The sequence below is a fragment of the Canis lupus genome, chromosome 23, assembly GCF_003254725.2.
Source record: "Canis lupus dingo isolate Sandy chromosome 23, ASM325472v2, whole genome shotgun sequence".
In the NCBI taxonomy this organism is placed as follows: Eukaryota; Metazoa; Chordata; class Mammalia; order Carnivora; family Canidae; genus Canis; species Canis lupus.
In genome coordinates, this window is record NC_064265.1 from 10,000,001 (window position 1) to 10,009,888 (window position 9,888).

Genomic DNA, 9,888 nt, shown 5'->3' on the forward strand with positions numbered 1-9,888 from the left:
CATAGGGGAGAAAACAAACAAAGGAGTTTTCACAGACTTGCTGGCCCAGGATTACAAATCCTCCAGCATTGAAAGAGAGGAGACAGTCAGGCAACTAGAAGGAAATGCTGGTGTCAGCACACATTTCCTTACACAGCAGGGCCTCCCCAGAGGACAGGCAGTTTATAAATGTGGTGCATGTGGCCGGTATTTCAGCCAACACTCAGACCTTCTCCAGCATCAGAGGATTCATACTGATGACCAGCCCTACAAGTGCAAAGAATGCGGGAAAGCCTTCAGGTATAACTCAAAACTATTCCGGCACCAGAAAACCCATACCGGGGAGAAACCTTACTCGTGTCAGGAATGTGGACAGGCCTTCAGTCAAAATTCCCACCTCCTTCAGCACCAGAAACTCCACGGTGGAGAGAAGCCCTATGCATGTAAGGACTGTGGGAAAGCCTTCAGCTACAACTCAAAACTCATCCGGCATCAGCGAATCCACACTGGGGAGAAACCCTTTAGGTGTAAGGACTGTGGGAAGGCTTTCAGGTGTAGCTATGACTGCATTGTCCATGAGCGAATTCACACTGGGGAGAAGCCCTACGAATGTCAGGTGTGTGGGAAAAGTTTCACTTCAAATTCAGTCCTCGTTCAGCACCAGCGAATCCACACCGGAGAGAAACCGTACGAGTGTAAGGAGTGTGGGAAAGCCTTCCGCCGAAGCTCGGTATTTCTCCAGCACCAGAGGCTCCACACGGGGGAGAAGCTCTACAAATGCAAAGAGTGCTGGAAAACTTTCAGCTGTAGCTCACGCTTTATAGTACACCAGCGAATCCACACTGGGGAGAAGCCCTATGGCTGCCTGGAGTGTGGGAAAGCATTCAATCAGAAGGTAACCCTGGTCCAGCATCAGCGGCTCCACACAGGGGAGAGGCCTTACGAGTGCAAGGTGTGTGGGAAAGCCTTCAAGTGGAGCGCAAGTTTCATTCAGCACCAAAAGTTGCATGCTCGCAAGAAAGTGGCCCAAGTGACAGGGCCAGCCACACTGGGGCCCTGCTGCCCCTCTTCTAGCTGTCCCCCTCTGCCTGCCCCACATGTGCACTCTGCCCCCACCGTGCCGGGGGCTATCTCAGCTTCCCCACACCCCATGCTCCTTCCTCCCTCCATGCCTGTCTTTGTGCTGCTCCCCTTGTCTGAAATGGCCAATTCTTCACCTGTTCAAATAGTGCCTTTCTTTCAGGATCTCACTTCTCCTGGGAAGTCCTCCACTGGGAGCCCGAATCCTTTGTCCCACTCCCCCTGAGCTCCCTCACATCCTCCACCACCCACCCACCTAGACTTACCAGTTTCCCTGGGCTCCTGACCATGTCTGTGTTGTTTCTCCTCCCATCTTCCCAACTCCATTTTTATCCTCACACTGAAGAACTGGGTTTGATTCCTCTCTTCCATGCCCTGGGTAAGAAATGGTAGGTGTTGTCCTTTACAGTTTCCAGTTTGGGCCTGTACCATCAGTCTACTAGATTTGGTAGAGTTTACAGAACATTTTGGGGCTTAGGGAGATGGCATTCCAATGGCATAGCCTGTTGTAATTCAAGAGACATGAGACTCAAAGGCCGTGGGAGGAGGTAATGAGAGAAAGTATCCAGTGATTGCTTTCAGAAATTAAAGAGGCTCATTTGGTGGGGCAGTAGCAAGGCTCACTGTGTGGAATCTGAGCCTGGAACTTCTTATTACCTTGGTAATGACCATTTGAGGATCCGGTGTAACTAGGCAATAGACCGAGGAAATCACCAGTGAAAAGAATATGAATTGGTGAGTTAGCATTGGTAGCAATAATGTAAAATCATGTCTGAACCTCTTTGGAAGGGGATGTTTCTGTTTGGGTTCCTTTTCTATTCCTGTCCACATCTTTGTTTAATTTCAGTGCCCACTCAAATATGTAGGTATGAAAAGTGATTTGGGCCTGTCTAGTAGAGGGCAGGTGCCTGGTTATAGCCATCTTTCAGTTATACATGGAATGAACTTGGCATCATGCTGGCAAGCCTCTGAGGAAAGGTGAGAAATCTGACCCTGACTTACTGTAGCTCCTGCCTCAGAGGAGAGATCATAATTAATCATACACATACTTGGATGTATTCTCACACCTATTCCACATCCTCTGATTAAATCTGAATTTAAGTACCTGAGTCCTGGTACTTTTTTTTTTTTTTTTTTTTTTTTTTTTTTTATGATAGTCACACACACACACACACAGACACAGGCAGAGGGAGAAGCAGGCTCCATGCACCGGGAGCCCAATGTGGGATTCGATCCCGGGTCTCCAGGATCGTGCCCTGGGCCAAAGGCAGGCGCCAAACCGCTGCGCCACCCAGGGATCCTGAGTCCTGGTACTTTTTTAAAAGATTTTTTTATTTATCCATTTGACAGAGAAAGGGAGAGAGAGAGAGAGCACAAGCAGGTGGAGTGGCAGAAAGAGGGAGAGGGAGAAGCAGGCTCCACACTGAGCAGGGAGCCTGATGTGGAACTTGAACCCAGGACCCCAGGATCATGACCTGAGCCAAAGGCAGACATTTAACCAACTGAGCCCCCCAGGCACTCCTGTTTATGGACTCTAATCTTATCAGATATTTTGATGTCACTGGTTTAGTTATACTGTTCATCTACTGGTATGGGCCCTGATCCTCACAATCACTGCTTCAGGACAGCGTAGCAACATATGGAAACGTACTTTACATAGTTAAGGAATTTAGCACTAAGGAAAGGATATGTACACTGTTATGATAACACCATACTATTATGTCTGCAAGGGAGGGCATAAAGAAACATTTTTGGTTAGGCTTATTGAGATATACTTCATATCCTTTACCCTTTTGGTATTTTTTATTTTTTAAAAGATTTATTTATTTATTTATGATAGAGAGAGAGGGACTGAGACACCGGCAGAGGGAGAAGCAGGCTCCATGCCGGGAGCCTGACACGGGACTCGATCCTGGGACTCCAGGATCGTGCCCTGGGCCAAAGGCAGGCGCAAAACCACCGAGCCACCCAGGGATCCCCGCTTTACCTTTTTAAAGTAGACAGTTTGGTGAACTTTGACAAATGAATACAGTTGTGTATCCAAGGTAAAGAAAATTTCCATCACCCTCAGCATAGGGAGAAATTTAAATGGTTTGTGGGATGTTGGAGGTTTTTCTTTATTTTCTTCCTTGATAAGATTTGTGTAATACATATAATTCAGCAGAAGAAAAAGCAGAAACCAAACTTACCTTCAGAGCTTCCAGACTCTGCAAAATGCAAAGATCCCTCACCTAGAATCAGTATTAAGCAGTCAAAATGCAGGAAAATGACAATGACTGTGGTTTCTTTGTCATTATTTCCCTCACGTACACTATATATATATATATTTCTAAAAGTCCTATTTATTTCCCACAAGCACTATTCAACAGGGCCCCAGGGCTTCTGGGAGGATTAGAGAAAGAAGAGTGGGAATGAGAGGCTCTGAAACTAGCCAGACTTCAGAAAAGTAGAGCTTCTAAATATAGTTTAAGGTGAGAAGCAAGCAAAAAGTGTAGGGAAAAATAAATACCAGCTCTGGCTTGAAAAATGATTTTTGATTCTTCACAGCCAATAGATCTATGGGTTTCTGATGATAATTGTTATTTTCTCATTTATTTCTTCCTTTTTCATTAACAGGCATGTAGAGTTGCACATTGTTGCACAAATGTGCAATACAACCTCCACAGCACTTCCTGGGTGCTAAAAGATGAATAATGTGCCATTCTTTCTAATGTAGGGACCAGTGTCACCAGGTTGTCTGGCATTTAGTAGGCACTTGGGTGTCTTTTGACAAGAGCCATATGTAGCTCACAGAAAGGGCAGTTGTATAAAAATAAACTCATATGTCACTTAAATTCCAACGTAGAGTTCTTCCAAGAGTTTTATTTTCTCTAAAGTGCAATGACAATGTCTAAACATACCTATTCCCCCCTCCCTCCCAAACTTATTAGTTTCACATGAGCAGGAGTACTGCCCACCTCCTTCAGGAAAGGGATATGGGTATCACAATACCTGAATTGTTTAGTTTTGCGACTTTTGCCTTTATCAGTGAGTTGGCTAGGTTAAGACCCTTTAAAAATAACAAACTTACTTTAATGAACGTAAATACACTCAATTATCAGGATTCCTACGAGTAGCCTGGCAGTAAGGGCAAGAATGCAGCGGGAGATCTGGAGCCTGGAAGACCCAAGCGGGAACAACAGGCTGTCTCTGCTTTCTTCACTTCTGACCACTAATCTCCTCTTTGCAGTGCTGCTGTCTCTGCCCCTAGGCACACAACAGAAGTTGCCCTAGGTTTCATGTTTACAACTCCATTCCAGGGAGCAGTCCAATCTCCCAGGCTGTGGTGCATTTCTGGGAGAGAATCTAATCTACCCACTTTAGGTGAGGTGTTCACTTGTCTACTCCTTGCTGGCAGAGGGGTTAGGTCACATAGTGAATGAGGCTGCTCTGGTCCCACTCTGGTAAGGGGGAGTTAACTGGGCTGATCAGACACCTGAAAAGTATCTTGCGGACTTTTGAGATCACAACCTTTTCTCTTGTTTCTATTGTTCCAGGTCTCCTGGCACTAAGATAACTGAGGAGAAGCTTCAGGGTATTTTTTCCCCAATGCCTGGAATTTAGCTTTGACATCCTTCTATGGGAGGTGTTGATCATCCTCCATTAATGTTTCTTGGTTCACAGTAAGCTCTCAGTGTGTGCATTCAGATCTTTTGTTGACGACTTGTGACTGGCTAGTGTTGGGGTGGAGGAGCTAGTGGGTTATGGGAAGTGAGGTAATGGTTCCCTCTGATTTCCACATACTCTGTATTTGGGATAAACAGGCACTTCTGGTCATGAGTTGAGTGAGAGTGAATCTCTGTGCCTCTTGGGCCTTTTCCTTTGGGGTCTGTGTATGTAGTCCACTCAGCAGCTGCAAGGCCAGCTCCCTGGTTAGAGCTCTCCATCTGGTTCATTTCTTGTTATAGTTATTGATTTTCCTTGTCTTTCCACAGCCACTCCAACATGGAAGTTGGCTGGTGGTAAAAAACAAGGTGGCTGCATGATTTCTCCTTTAATCTAGCTACCACTGCCATGCCTCCTGAACGAATAGGCCTCCAGCAGGTACTCCCTCCATCTCCGTAAACTGTTCCTACCCCATCCCTCATTCCCTGAAGCTGAGATTTCTAAGTAGCACCTTCAGAGAGCTCTCATTCTGTACACTGCCTGTATCCTTTATGGTAACAGAGATCAGGCATGTTGTTACCTGAGTAACAGGTAAGTCCAGTGTAAATTGTAATGTGCTCGGTTGTCCTCAGTGTTTACAGTGTGAAGTTGGGCTAATTCTCTAGTTTCTGGCCTTCTCTCCAGGTTAGCACTCAGTATGTCAAGTCTGGCCCTACTAAGACCTCAGTTAAGGGAACAGTGATAGAGCACAGACTCCAAATTGTTCATCTTCACCAGTCCCACCCCTGCGTTGGGTTCCAGGAACAGCGCGGGCTTAGGAGATGCACACAGCTGTTTGCCTGTATGACGCGCCCTGCAGGCCAACAAGTCTGGCTTTTCCATCACAGCTGCACGTGGAACCCCCAAACATCTGCGTAGTTCCTGGCCCTGCTGCAGCCCCATCTGTGGCCAGCTGCTGAAGTGTGCGCAGGCAGGCAGGCAGGCTTGCAACAAGACCGCTGCTAGACTTCTGCAGCACTGACACCTGCAGTGAGGGCGCGGCTTTGCAAGCGGGCGCAGGAGTGTCCGGGACCAGCGCACCACCGAGAGAGAGGGAAGCCCCCCGGCTTCCTAGAAGGGGAGGCGGGCTCGGGGGCTCCGGCTCGCCGCGGGGTGGCCGAGCCCCTGCGCTCCGCAGGAGGGGCGCTCGGTTGCGGCCCGCTGGTGCCCGTGAGCCGTCTTCGGCCTCTCGAGGGTCTGGCCAGCCTTGACCTGGAAGCGCCTGGCCCAGGGGCCAGTGATCTGCGCCCCGGGCCGTGGAGCGCGCTCCCTGGTCCTCCAGCGCACCTGCCTCGTGCCAGCGCCCCGTCGCGGCTGGAGGTGGCGGCTGGTGTCCTGGCTCCCCGGGGGTCCGAGCGGGTCTGCGCCCGCCGCCACCCAGGGGCGCACTGGAGCAGCTTCGTCCTGCTTGGACTCGCGGCCACGCCGCCACCTGCAGCTCGTCCCGCAGCCCTTCTGGGTCCAGGCGTCCTCCGCCCTCTTTCTCTCCAGAGGCGGCCTCTCCTCGCCAGGGTGTCCAAGGTGAACAAAGCCGGACAGGTTTTAATCAGTAATAACTGTTGCAGGAGGAGAGAGTCCAGGGTGAACTGAACGCAGCTTTGACTGGTACAGAAGTGGCTGGACTTTTTAAAAGGAGAATGGACCGTGTGTGTGTGTGTGTGTGTGTGTGTGAGTGAGAGAGAGAGAGCGAGAGAGAGAGAGAGAGAGAGAGAGAGAGAGAGAGAGAGGAGGCCCCGGGGAGTCAGGGAGAAGTCATGTGAGACCCATATGGTTTGCTAGCGGGTCTCAGGGAAGTTTGGCTCCTACCCTCCAGAGACTGGGAGACAGGGGCCCTGTCTTCAGGTGTTGGGTGGAACGAACACTAAATTCTTTTGGCAGCCCTGAATTTTCTCAGATAGACACTCTGAGTGTTTGTTGGTCTTTACACGCCAAGGTTAAGGCTGAGTAGAGAAAGGGCCCAGGAGAGACCGGCTCGAGTTTGGCCAAGGACAGAATCTTTGTCAATGGTCAGGGTCACTGAACATGCTCAGCAAAAACAATTTTCTTCTCCAACCCAGTCACTGAAGCCAGGATTCTCCAGCTGAGACTCAGTTCTGGACAATGGAGTGTAGTGGTTTATTTTGAGAAGCTTTGTGCCTTGCCACCAAGAATGTGGAAAAATACACTGAAGGAGTAACTACAACTGTGGGTGAGGGTAGGGGCCCAGCTGCCCTGGAGTGGTAGGATAGTCATTGTTTTGAGTCTAGGAGTCTGGGGATGGTGAGTAATGAATGTGCTTACGGGCTGCAAGAGAGGGGAAATCTCACTTGGAGGTCTTCTGCTGTCTTACTCTCAGGCTCTTCCTTTTCCAAAATTAGGGAGCCATGCGGGAAGCTGGGACTCAGTACCTATGCTCCAGAAAGTGTGGTCTTAGGTAATCTTGATAACCTTTCTTAGATTAGCTCTCAGATCAGCACAGGACTCAGGCGTGACATGGCTCCCCCTTGCTACACAGTTATGGAAAGTGTATATGTGTGTCTATGCACATGATGGTGTGTTTGGGAAAAGTGGTTTGAGGTGACATGAGATTATCCAGGGAAATATCTTTGGAGAGAGGACATGCTATTCAGAAGATCCATTTAAATGTGTGAAGTTGGAACCACCTGCCAGTAAAACTTTCTGGGAACTATAAATCCATATCACTTTCAACAAATGAAGTCTATCAACAGGCAGGAAAAGCCTTTTAGGGGAATATGTTTGCTCTGTAAATTGTGTATGCAGAAGAGCATAAGATTAGGGCTTTTCTGTTCATTCAGTAGGTATGTACTGAGCACCCTATGTGCCATGCCATGAAATAGGCTTTGGAAGTATCAGGGAAACATCACTAATTGTTACATAATGTATTGACCTCTTACTTTTATAGATTCATTCATTTAACAAGTTTTATGAAGTTCCTACTTTGTGCCAATGCTCATCAAAACTGCCTTCATAAAAGAGCTGAATAAATGACAAGAGCACATGTTCCTGAATGAGAAACATTAGTTTTATGAAACTGTTGCTTCACAAATTAATCTATAAATCAAGGCAATCCCAATGGAAATAATTTTTGTTCCAAAGTCCTAAAGAATCTGAATTCAGAAATTTATATGAAAGAATAGATCAAAAGATTAGCTAAGGATATTTTGAGAAAATAAAAAAGCGAATTTGCTCGACTCAGATAGCAATATTTTCTTGAGATCTTGGTTCTCTACTGCTAACCCTACTTTAGTACATACTCAGGGCCTCCTAAGTTTCTAAAGTTTCTTCCTGAGTAAGACAGTTGTGCTCCTTCTTTAGAAGGCTCCTCTTTCCCCAACCCACCCACCTCGTCTTCCTGGGTGTTCCACTTCCCTTTCCACTTGCTAAAAGCAGAGGATGAGCTGAAAGGAGTTCCAGAATCTACTTTGATTCCCAGTACTCTTCTGTTCTAATAGCTCTGGTGGAGCAAGGGAAGGTACCATGGGCCCAGATGCCTGCACACAGGTTGGCTGAAAGGTCATGAGAGAGGTCAGTACAGGTAAGTAGGAGAATCTATGAACTTCCTTTCCAATTCACCTCTCCCTTTGTTTTAATAATTTATCACACATGGGACACCTGGGTGGCTCAGTGGTTGAACATCTGCCTTCAGTTCAGAGCATGAACTTGGAGACCCAGGATTGACTCCCTCAGTGGGCTCCTTGCAGGGAACCTGCATCTCCCTCCTCTGCCTCTCTCTCTGTGTCTCTCATGAATAAATAAAATATTTTAAAGATTTTGTCACACAAAGGGGTTTTCTTTCTCGAATGGCCGCTGTGGGGGATGAAAATGGTCATTCTTAAAGGATTGTAGAATTTTTGGCAGAAGTTCACTGGATTACCAGCCCTGAACTGGGAAGGACCTTCCCCAGGGATCCATACCTGCAAGGGTTCTACAGGTTTTGCCACATATTTGTGTTACAACCCTCCTCCAGCCACACACTTTTTTTTTTCATGTAAGGGGATAATTTAATTTTCTACTATTTTCCGTACAAAGATGCATTTTATTTTATGTTTATTTTTATATTTTTAAAAGATTTTATTTATTCATTTGAGACAGAGATACAGAGACAGCAGGGGCAGAGGGAGAAGCAGACTCCCTGCTGAGCAGGAGCCAGATGCAGGGCTCTATTCCCTGACCCTGAGATTATGACCTGAGCGGAAATCAAGAGTCAGATGCTTAACTGACTGAGCCACCCAGGTGTCCTAAAAATGTAATGTTCCTAAAAATTGACCTAAAAATAAACTTGGTGAGGAATTCATGGTCATAACTGGGATGGAGACTAGCTTTCTTCATTTGAAAGAAGTCCATTAAGTGAGATTTTTAAAAATCCAGAAGAGTATATTGTGGCCTTTCCTATTCTTCTCAGCCTCTTCCAATTTCTCAAACTATACAGTGTTTATATAGCATTTCCCCTTTTAATTCAGCCCTACTGTTACTTTGAAGCAGTGCCTCTCAGGAAGGACTTTACTCCAGGAAGGACTTACGACTATTTTGGTGAAGGGGCGCCTGGGTGGCTCAGTCTGTTAAGCATCTGCTTCGAGCTCAGTTCATGATCCCAGGGTCCTGGGATGGAGCCCTGCATCAGGTTCCCTGATCAGCGGAGAATCTGCTTGTCCCTCTTGCCCTGGCTTGTGCTCTCTCTCTTGCTCTCTCTCTCATAAATAAATAAATTCTTTTTTTTTTTTATTTATGATAGTCACAGAGAGAGAGAGAGAGAGAGAGAGAGAGAGAGGCAGAGACACAGGCAGAGGGAGAAGCAGGCTCCATGCACTGGAAGCCCGACGTGGGATTCGATCCCAGGTCTCCAGGATCGCGCCCTGGGCCAAAGGCAGGCGCCAAACCGCTGCGCCACCCAGGGATCCCATCTCATAAATAAATAAATTCTTAAAAAAAAAAGACAATTTTGGTGAAAAAACTTCCCTGCATCTACTGTGAATTCTCTTTATGGGCTGTTTAGCCTGGTAATGACCTTCACGGGGGAACTCAGAGGACTTTTCTTCCATTCTTTTTTAATGGGTAGGAAATAGGTAGGACTCAGGAGGAAAAAAATAAAAATTCAAGCTTAGTGCATCCAGATGCAGATGCATCACTGCATCACTCCCACATCAT

The 9,888-nt window shown here is 47.0% G+C and overlaps 1 protein-coding gene across 6 annotated transcripts in view; it reads left to right on the forward strand.

The window, feature by feature from the left end:
* The window catches only part of ZNF619 (zinc finger protein 619), a 17,861-nt gene extending 8,407 nt beyond the window's left edge, over positions 1-9,454 (forward strand). For 5 of the 6 annotated variants that reach the window (XM_035704881.2, XM_035704879.2, XM_035704878.2 and 2 more), the window contains exon 5: positions 1-3,899. This exon is cut by the window's left edge and continues 154 nt beyond it. In XM_035704881.2, coding sequence (XP_035560774.1) covers positions 1-1,285 — 1,285 coding nt within the window. In that variant the 3' untranslated portion in view covers positions 1,286-3,899. Of the gene's footprint in view, positions 3,900-8,195 lie in introns of those variants that run through there. The other variant, XM_049100138.1, reaches the window with a different exon arrangement.
* Positions 9,455-9,888: the final 434 nt, after the last annotated feature.